The sequence below is a fragment of the Vicia villosa genome, unplaced genomic scaffold, assembly GCF_029867415.1.
Source record: "Vicia villosa cultivar HV-30 ecotype Madison, WI unplaced genomic scaffold, Vvil1.0 ctg.000320F_1_1, whole genome shotgun sequence".
Taxonomy (NCBI): domain Eukaryota; kingdom Viridiplantae; phylum Streptophyta; class Magnoliopsida; order Fabales; family Fabaceae; genus Vicia; species Vicia villosa.
The window spans coordinates 780,989-791,187 of NW_026705142.1; the positions used below are offsets into that span (position 1 = coordinate 780,989).

General features: G+C 34.3%; 2 protein-coding genes across 2 annotated transcripts; one reads left to right on the plus strand and one right to left on the minus strand.

Moving 5' to 3' along the window:
* On the plus strand, window positions 1-5,174 carry LOC131626733 (uncharacterized). The gene is made up of 5 exons (XM_058897564.1): window positions 1-110; window positions 420-2,922; window positions 3,492-3,983; window positions 4,612-4,784; window positions 4,888-5,174. Exons 2-5 carry the CDS (start codon window positions 474-476, stop codon window positions 5,026-5,028), a joined length of 3,255 nt encoding a protein of 1,084 aa, XP_058753547.1. The 5' UTR covers window positions 1-110; window positions 420-473; the 3' UTR covers window positions 5,029-5,174.
* Window positions 5,175-5,879: 705 nt separating this feature from the next.
* LOC131626768 (uncharacterized) lies at window positions 5,880-8,908 on the minus strand. The gene is made up of 3 exons (XM_058897610.1): window positions 7,199-8,908; window positions 6,385-7,099; window positions 5,880-6,081 (listed from the first exon to the last, which is right to left on the minus strand). The coding sequence occupies exons 1-2, from the start codon at window positions 8,880-8,882 to the stop codon at window positions 6,669-6,671; spliced, it is 2,115 nt and encodes a 704-aa protein (XP_058753593.1). The 5' UTR covers window positions 8,883-8,908; the 3' UTR covers window positions 5,880-6,081; window positions 6,385-6,668.
* Window positions 8,909-10,199: the final 1,291 nt, after the last annotated feature.

The window sequence follows — 10,199 nt, forward strand, 5'->3', positions numbered from 1 at the left end:
CTTTTTGTCTTTATTCTCACTTCACTCTCCAAATTCAAATCAAATTCTAGAATCTTCTTCTCTCTTCACCTTCATCTTCCATTTTTCTCTGTTTCTTCATTATTATTATTGTAAGCATCTCAACTTTACTCGCTTTCTTCTTCATGCGTTTTGTATATTTATCTATCACATTTATGCTTTGTCAAGAAAAAATCAACATCATGTAAATGTTAGGGTTATTAAAGTGTAGATATTTATATGGTGAAACGTTTGCTCTTGTTTATTGTGAAATACTGAAAGTGTTGTTACTGTTTATAGTTTAACTTTGCTTCCGGAAGTGTAATAATGTGTTACTTGATCATTCAGTTTGACCTAGAAATTTTTTATATGAAGTTTGTTGAGTTGTTATTTATTTTATAATTTCGGTTTTTTTTCTTCAGGATTTCATAGAGTGTTTGTAATTGCTGAGGTTTTCCAGTTTCTATAATTTAACTATGGATTTTGAGGCTTCTGATATGAAGGAAACTGTTTTTGGTGATGACTTTGAATCTGAAGATGATGATGATGTTCTTTTGTCAACAAGGATTCTGCAGATTGCGAGTTTGGGAAAATGTAGTAGTAAACGAGATGCGTCTGGTAAAAGGCTATTTGACAATAGCAAACCCTTGCATATTAAAGTTAAGAAATCTAAGGTGTCAACATATGATGATCACGATAAAGATGAAGATGATATTCATTTGTCGGATGAAATTGTGAGGCCGGTAAAATCGACTGATAAGTCGTTTTCTTTGCTGAGGAACGATCTTGTAATGTTAGAAAAAATATTTGAGGAAGGTAAAAGGAAGATGCGGGAGGAAGAGAAGAAATTAGAGTCTATAAAGAGAGAGATTGAGGAATGCTGCAAAGAGCTTGAAAATAAGAAGGATAAAGTTCGTTGTGTTAGAAGAGTTGAAGAAGCTTGCAGCAAAATGCAGGGTAAAGTTGAAGAATGTACCAAGGAATTTGTAGTGAAGGAAGGACAGCTTTATTTGATAGAGGACTTGATTGGAGAGCGCACGGAAGAGCTCAAGACGAAAGAGATAGAACTCAATAAAGTCAAGGGTAACATTTCTAAAGTAATAGAACTTCGTCGAGTCATTGGAAGAATTGACAAGGATCGGGGAAGGAAGGAAGGGGAACTCCAGGCTCTTTCCCAAAAAATTGCTGAATGTAGTTTGGAACTTAAGGCAAAAGAGAAGGACCTTGATGCAATTAACAAATTAATTGGTGGACAAACCGAAAAGTTTGAGTCTGAAAAGAAAAAGCTACTACAGGTGATGTCAATAATGAAGGATGATCGTGCTCAAATGAAGGATTTTGAGTCAATGAAGAAGGAATTTGAGTCAATGAAGAAGCAATTTGAATGTCAGATTAAGGAACTTGATTCCAAAGAGAAGGAATATGAAGGACGGTTGGAGGAGCTTAAGTCACAGGAGAGGCACATTGAAGGACGAGTTAAGGATTTGGAATCAAGAGAAAAGCAGCTTCAAGGACATACGAAGGAGTTTGAATCAAAACAGAAGCAAGTAGAAGAACGGGAAATGGAGCTAGAGTCAAAAGAGATGCAACATGAAGACCGGAAGAAGGAGTTTGAATCGAAAGAAGAGAAATTAAAAGGACAAGTGAAGGAGCTGGAATTTAAAAAGGAGCACTTTGAAAGCCAAATTAAGGTGTTAGAGTCGATAGATAACCGACTTGTAGGCCGAGTGACGGAGTTTGAGTCAAAGGAAAAGGAATTTGAATGTAAAATGAAAGAGTTGATATCGAAACAGAAGCATTTGGAAAGCCGATTAGAGGAGCTTAAGTCAAATGAGAAGCAGCTTGAAGACCGAGTGAAGGAGCATGACTCAAAAGAAAGAGAGTTTGAAGTCCGCGTGAAGGAGATGGAATCTAAAAAGAACCACTTTGAAACACAAGTGAAGGAATTTGAATCAAAAGAAAGGGAGTTTGAAGGCAACCTGAAGGAGATGCTGTCTAAACTGAAGCATTGTGAAAGCCGAATGACAGAGCTTGATTGGAAAGCGAGGCAGCATGAAGGCCGAATGAAGGAACATGAATCAAAAGTTAGAGAATTTGACGGCCATGTGAAGGAGCTTGAATCTCATAAGAAGCGTTTCAAAATCCAAGTGGAGGAGGTAAAATCAAGAGTGAAACAAATGAAAGAACGAGTTAAGGAAGTTGAGTCTAAAGAGAGGCTGTTTGATGCCCGGTTGAAGGAGTTTAAATCACAAGAGGATGAATTTGAAGGCCGGGTGAAGAAGTTTGAATCAAAAGAGGATGAATTGGAAGGCCGAATGAAGGAGTTGGAATCAGAAAAGAAGAGTTTCATGAATCAAGCGATGGAGCTCGAATCAAAAGAAAATCAATTTGACAGAAAAATGAAAGAGTTTCAATTAAAAGAGGAGGAACTCGAAGGTCGAGTGAAGGACAATAAATCGAAAGAGGAGGAACTTGAGGGCCGGGTGAAGGAGTTGGAATCGGAAAAGAAGTGTTTCATGAGTCAAGCGATGAAGCTCGAATCAAAAGAAAATCAATTTGACAGAAAAATGAAAGAGTTTCAATCAAAAGAGGAGGAACTTGAAGGTCGAGTGAAGGACGTTAAATCAAAAGAGGAGGAACTTGAAGGCCAACTGAAGGACATTAAATTAAAGGAGGAGGAACTCGAAGGTCGAGTTAAGGAGCTCAAATCAGAAAAGAAGCAGTTTGAAAACCTAGTTAAAAACTTCAAATCAAAAGAGAAGAAATATGAAAGATTGTGGAACGAACTTGAATTAAAAGAAAATAAGTTCAAAGTAAAGGTTAAGGCAAAGCTGAATAAAATAGATAGTCAACCAAAGGAGCCTGAGTTGTCAGAGAAACTAAATGGAGTATTAACAAAACATACTGTTGAGGAAAAAAATTCCGGTATATGTTCTTATTCACCTAGTTTAGTGAAAGAATTTCATTAACCACATTTTTAATCATGTTAATGTTGTATGTCTTAGTCCAGTTGAAAAGCTTCTCCAGTTTTCAAATCACATCCACTAATTTGGGTTATATTTTTCACCCTTGTACATTTTATAAATCATTAAAGTGCAAAAAACTCTTGCTTTTTTCATCCAAGACTAATATTTAATCATACTATGATGGTACTGCTAATGAAGGATTAGTATATTAATTTTAGTTTTAATTTTCAAGTATCTTACAATAGTGTGGGTTCAATATTCTGACAAACATAGAGGGGCACTTAATAGTCCTATTAGTGCAACTATTTCTAGTCTTGTTTATTAATCAATCTGACACTATCTCCAGTGATTCGGTTAAGGTTCTATATTGACATTGATTGTAACTGTTAGTATAATGCTTTCCTCTGTCACCCATACATTTCAACCTAGGAGATGTTTCACATTTTTTCATAGTATATTGGTTTTTTACTGATGCCTATATCAATATGAGTGAGCCTAAATATCTGGATATAATATATAAATATGCAGCTACATCGGATCAATTAAGTGCTACTATGGATGGAAGAGGATTGCAGTTGGACACAAATGAGAAAACTGATGGGGTTGAATCACTTTGCTGTGGTGTTTTAGTAAATCTGCTAGAATCATCAGATCCAGCAAAACTTGTTTTGGATATAATACTGAACCGCACTATTCCACTTTGTGATAAGAAAGGAGACCATGCGATGATTATTAATGATAGCCACATCAATCTGCTAGAACAACTGATGACAATCTCACCATATATCAAACCTAGTGTACGAAAAGAAGCATTGAAGATAGCACTTGATTTGAAAGCTAACATGAAGGAAATTACTGAAAATTATTTGACGGTTCTTGGTTTTCTTCTCCTTTTGTCAAATTATGGATTGGTTACTTCTTTTATTGAAGATGAAATTTTGGAGCATTTTGCATTTGTTGCTCATTACAAGATAGCTGTGAAGCTGTTTAGGAACCTTGGCTTTGTGAATAAAGTTTCTGGTATGTTGATTTAGATATGCTTTTGATATTTTACTTATCATATCAAATGTGCTTTTATCTGTTGTTACTTTCCCTGCCATTCCTATATGCAATCAAATGAGCTCATAGATAGTCCCATGTTTTTTTTGGTTGTTGTATGAACTACGAAATCTAAATTTGCCATGTTTTTCACTCCTATGATTTTATGAATCACTACGTTTATATTACATATCATGAGAATTAGTAGAAACCAAATCACCTATATATTTTTATTGACATGTGAGAAAAAATACTAACAATTTAGAGAAAGGCATTTGGAATTTCAATGAGAAGTTGTTTTTGTTTTGCTAAAATGGCATTATTCAAATGGAGGAGAAAAACAGAATCAGTTAAAGGAAATGGGTGAAATGAGTCCTTTTAAAAATTAAGACAACTTTTGATTAAATTCTCTAAGTTGAATTTGATTAGAAGTAAAAACTATGTAGGATATATGTAAAGATACTAAATTAGTTGGACTGATATGTCATTTTGTTTCTTCAACGGATATGTCATTTATAAAGAAAAAGTTGACATGGTTTTAATGATGGGAAAATTAAATAGACCTAAATATCTCTCTTTTTATGTATCTGAAATTTCTTCCACTCTGCAGATTTTGTTGAGAAACTTATCAAGAAGAAACAATTTGTTGGAGCGGTTAGATTCAGTTGTGAATATAACTTGACTGACAAGAATCAACTAATTGATCTCTTGCAAGAACACGTCCAGAATGCCAAGCAGATATGTGAGACCAGTTGCAACAACAGCGACTCCAAAGAAATCAAGGTTCTTTTATTTTTCTGATTTAAATTATATTTTATGAAACACTCCATTTTCACACATACCCTGCATGATAACTTTAAATAAACAACTATGAACTTGAATTCAGGATAAGGCGAGAGATCGAGAAATTGCTTGTCTGGAAACTGTTCTACAGTGCATTTCAGATCACGGCCTAGAACCTAAGGTTCTGTTTAACAAGGAGATTAAATATCGCATTCTTGAGCTAAAAGGATATAAAGGCAATTAGTTTTCTACTGGAACAACTTAATGCAAGAATGTAGTAATAGTTTGTTGGGAGGGATAGATGCTATTCATGCTAAATATAAAAGCTTAATTATATCACTATTTGTAAAGCTGTAAATCTATCCTTGTAATGAAACTCTGTTTCTTTTATTCGATTTTTTTAGCATATATTTGAGTTGAATTTGAGAACACGTTCACTCTAATTATGATGATTTTGGGTTACCTTTTCAAATTATCGCAGTGAGGTTGTATATTGTGGAGAATTTAGATGAGATTGGTTTGTGATCTTCTATATCTGGAATTGAATTGAGTTTTCTAAAAAAAAAATATTTTGATGATAGAGTTTTAAAAAGTTCTATAACTTTCACACTTCCTGATCCTCCAAAATATTTTTGTTTTTTTATATAATAATAAAGTCATCATTAAAAATTTTAATTAAGTTAGATATTGTATTCTGTAGAAAAATAGTGATAAATGAGAAATTATTAAGAAAAAATAATAAAAAATATCACTTATAAAAAATGCCATAATAACATGAAATCAGGAAACCTCTAGATCTTTGTTTTAGACCATTGAAGAAAAAAACATCACTTATAAAAAATGCTGTAACAACATAGAACTACAAATTTAAGTGAGTATTTAGAACTGAATTTAAAAAGTTGAGAAGTACATATTTCATGAAGCTATAAATTGTGGCTTGAAAATTTTCACATTGTGCATTCATTTGATTGGGATGTGAAAATGATGTTTCAAACTCATTACCAATCATATACCTAATAACAATCAAAACTTTACTAATATAAAATTCTTCATAGAGATCATCCTATTAAATTTCATGGATTTTCATTCCTTACATTTAGATATTTGAAAGAGTAAGAAACAGAGTCCCGTCAACATATGTACCCTAACAAAAAATGGTGTATATGTTAGCATGTTTTCATTATCACGTTTCTTTACATTGATTTTTTCCAACCACAAAACTAGTGGATTCTTGTAAGCCAAGTAACATGTCCTGCAGAATCAGATTGCTTCCTCCTGTTAAGTTTCTCAGCAAAATCTGCAATGTGCAAGCAGGTTCCAAACTCATTACCAATCATATACTCTATATATCTTAACACAATCAAAACTTCAATATAGAATTCTTCATTTTTTTGAAAAATGAAAAATCAATACTCAAGTTACATTTAAAATAGAAGATAAGAAGAGTCTAAGAAATAGAGATAATCCTATTAAATTTATCATGGTTTTTCATTCTTTACATTTAGATAATTGAAAGAGCTAGAAACATAGTCCAGTCAAAATATGTACCCAACAAAAGTACTGTTTATGTTAGCATGTTTCCATTACCACATTTCCTTACATTAAGTTTTTTAGCACAATACTAATTGATTCTTCTAAGCTAAGTAGCATGCACACCAGAATTAAATTGCTTCCTCCTGTTAAGTTTCTCAGCAAAATCTGCAATTTGCAAGAAAATTTCACTTCATCAAAATTTATCAAAACAGACATCAAATAAATTATGGTTAACAAAAAAACCTATGCAGATTGGACTAAATAATTCAAAATACGATCAGACACCAAATCTCGAAAGCAGGTGTGAAATACTTGCAAACCATATTAGGAAGGTTCTAAGATTCAACAGTCTCAAACTAGGATATATATAAAATTAACATACTCCAAAACTTCGTCTTCATCGAAAAAAGTAACCAATCCATAAATTGACAAAATCAGTAGAAAACCGAGAACCACCAAAGAATTCTCTGTATTTTCTTTCATGTTTGCTTTCAAATCAAGTGCTAGCTTCATTGCTTCTTCTCTTACATAAGGTTTAATATTTGGTGAGATTTTCATCAGCTGTTCTAGCAGATAGATGGATCTATCATCAATAATCACCTCACTGTCTCCTTTCTTATCACAAATTGAAAGAATGGGGTTCAGTACTATATCCAAAACCAATTTTGCTGGATCCGATGATTCTCGCAGAATAGCTTGAATGTCAGTTTGCTCACAGGAGACCAACTGCAAACTTGTCTTATCAATGGGAGGGCTTGATTCATCATCCATGTAAGATGTAGCTGCATATTTAGATAGCATACATGTAGATCAGGTTATTGAAACTATCAACATTATTAAATGAAATCATCTAAATGAACTAGATGAATAAGAATATTTACCTGATTCTTTTTCGTCATGTTTATTCAGCTTTGATTCAGGATTCTTGATGACCTGTTCTTCAAACAGCTTCTCTTTTGACTCGAGATCGTTCCATCGTTCTTCAAATTGCTTCTCTTTTGATTTGAAATCCTCAGTTTTGCTTTTGAATTGCTTCTCTTTTGAATTGAGCTCCTTAACTCGACCTTCAAATTCCTCCTCTTTTGATTCAAACACCTTTACTTGACCTTTAAACTCCTCCACTTTTGACTGAAATTCTTTCATTTGCTCTTTGAGTAGCTTTTCTTTTGATTCAAGCTCCTTCAGTCGGCACTCAAAATGCTTCTTCCCTGATTCCAGCTCCTTAACTCGACCTTTAAATTCCCCCTCCTTTAATTCCAACACCTTTACTTCACCTTTGAACTCCTCCTCTTTTAACTTCAACACCTTCATTTGTTCTTTGAATTGATTTTCTTTTGATTCGAGCTCCTTCAGTCGGCACTCGGATTGCTTCTTCTCTAATTCCAGCTCCTTCACTCGGCACTCGAATTCATCCATTTTAGAATCATGCTCCTTCACTCGACTTTCATGCTGCTTCTCTTTTGACTCAAGGTCCTTCAGTCGGCTTTCAAAATGTTTCTTTTCTAATTCCAGCTCCTTCACCCGCCCTTCAAATTCACTCTCTTTCCAATCAACCTCTTTCACTCGGCCATCAAGTAATTTTTCTTTAGACTCAAATTCCTTAACTTGTCCTTTCCACTGCCTTTCTTTTGCTTTGAGTTCATCCACTTGGCTTTCAAAATGCTTCTTTTTAGTTTCCAGCTCCTTCATTTGGCCTTCCAATTCTCCCTCTTTTAATTCCCACTTCATCACAAGCCCTTCATGTTTCTTCTCTTTTAACTCAAGTTCCATGGTTCCCCTTTCGAAATGCTTCTGTTTTAACAACAAATCATCCAACAGCCCCTTCATTTGGCTTTCAAGTCGTCTATCAAATTCCCTCTCTTTCGAAATGTTATTCATGACTTGACCAAGTTCTATCTCTTTTACCCTAAGCTCTTGCTTGCGCTCTCCAATCAAGTCCTCTATCAAACACAGCTGTGATTCCTTCCCTACAAAATCCGTAACAAATCCTTCAATTTTCCCCATCATTTTGTTATGAATTTCATTAATTCTTCTAACGCAACCATCTAGCTTCTTCTTAGTTACAAGCTCTCTGCTACACTCCTTAATCTCTCTCTTTACAGACTCCAATCTCTTCTCTTCTTCTCTCCTCTTCTTTTTACATTCCTCAAATGACTTTTCAACAAACTCAAGATCTTTCTTCAACGAGGAAAATGATCTATCAATAGATTTTCCCAGCCTTTTAGTTATATCCGACGACGGATCACCATCTTCATCTCCGTATTCATCGCGATCATCGCACAACGACACCTTTGATTTCTTAACAGAAATATGCAAGGAATCACTGTTATCAAACAGCCTCTTCTTAACAGAAGCCTCAAGTTTACCACTACATGTTCCCAAACTGGAGTTCGGAGTAAGCCTTGGCAATAAAGCAACATCATCATCATCTTCAAATTCAAAATTGTCAGTAAAAAGAGGTTCCTTCATATCTGAACATAATGCAAGCCATTTATCATGTGAGTTGCCATCATTATGACCGCCATCACAAATTTTGAGCTTATCAGAAACCTCAGAGTCCATCATATTCAAGTATAGAAACAAGAAGAAAAAATTCCTGTAAACAAGAATGAACAACAACTCAACAAGCCTCCTTTGAAAAGTTTCTAGGTCAAACTGAATCATCAAGTAATACATTACAGTTTCATAATCAAAATCAACTGAATAATTACATGAAGAACAATGGCACAGTAAACAGAGGTAGACATTTCAACATATATTATATAAACAGTTATTAGCTTAAATTTAACATTACATGGTGTTTATTTTTCGAGAAAAGCATGAAAATGAAAATGCAAAACAGATAAATACATAGAAATCATGAAAAATGAAAGATGCTTACAAGTTTCAGTGAAGAAGATGCTTACAAATTTTTTGATGATATCTTGTTACAGTATAGTGTAAATGGAAGATGAAGGTGAAGAGAGAAAAAGAAGGTTCTGGAAATTGAATTGTATTTGGAGAGTGTTTGTGAGAATATGAAATTGAAGAAATGAAAAGAGAAGGACTAATGTTACAATGCAGCAGTGGTGTGAGTGGGGTCCACCAAAACAGACTCTAAAATGGCAAATAACGTGCATACCAAGTTGACGGAATGAGGCGCCGTTCCGAATAACGACAAAAGAGACAAATAGAATCCGAGAGATATAACTTAACTAAGAAATTTTATTATTATTAATATGTAAAAACTAATGTAAAAAAGACAGAAGAAGGAAGTCGTAAAGTTGAACGAAATGCTCACTGCACTAAACAAATTTGTCTCAAGTCTGCCCAGCATATGTTACCGTTCTATAAATTGTTGAGGAAGGAATCATAGTTTGAATGGACGTCAGAATGCAAAAGAGCATTTGTTTCGTTAAAAATGGTGTTAGCTACACCTCCGGTGTTTACTCGTCCATACCCTGGATATTCCTATGTGTATCTGGCCGTGTGCGAGGAAGCAGGTAGTGTTGTCCTAATCAGGGAGCTTGATTTCAACTAGAATCCAACATACTTTATTTCAAAGACTCTAGTTGGGTCGGAAACACACTATCAAAAGATTAAAAAAAAGAAGCATCTCATAGTAGTTTAATTTGACTTTCCTTTGAAATAGGTATTCCATCGACCATAATTGGCTGGTCGGCTGACGAAATGGCCCATTGATTTGTATGAGTTTAAGGCGTCTTTCGAAGCAAGGAAAGCGTCAAAAGCCCATCCGTTAACTGACTTCTTAGGCGAATTGACTCCCAACCTATCTGAAATAGCTCATACGTGGGTAGTATTCACTGATGGGTCATTTAAAAGCCAAAGTGTCAGTTGTTAGCGTAATTTTGAGAAATGGAGGCAGACTTTAGGTTGAGGTTA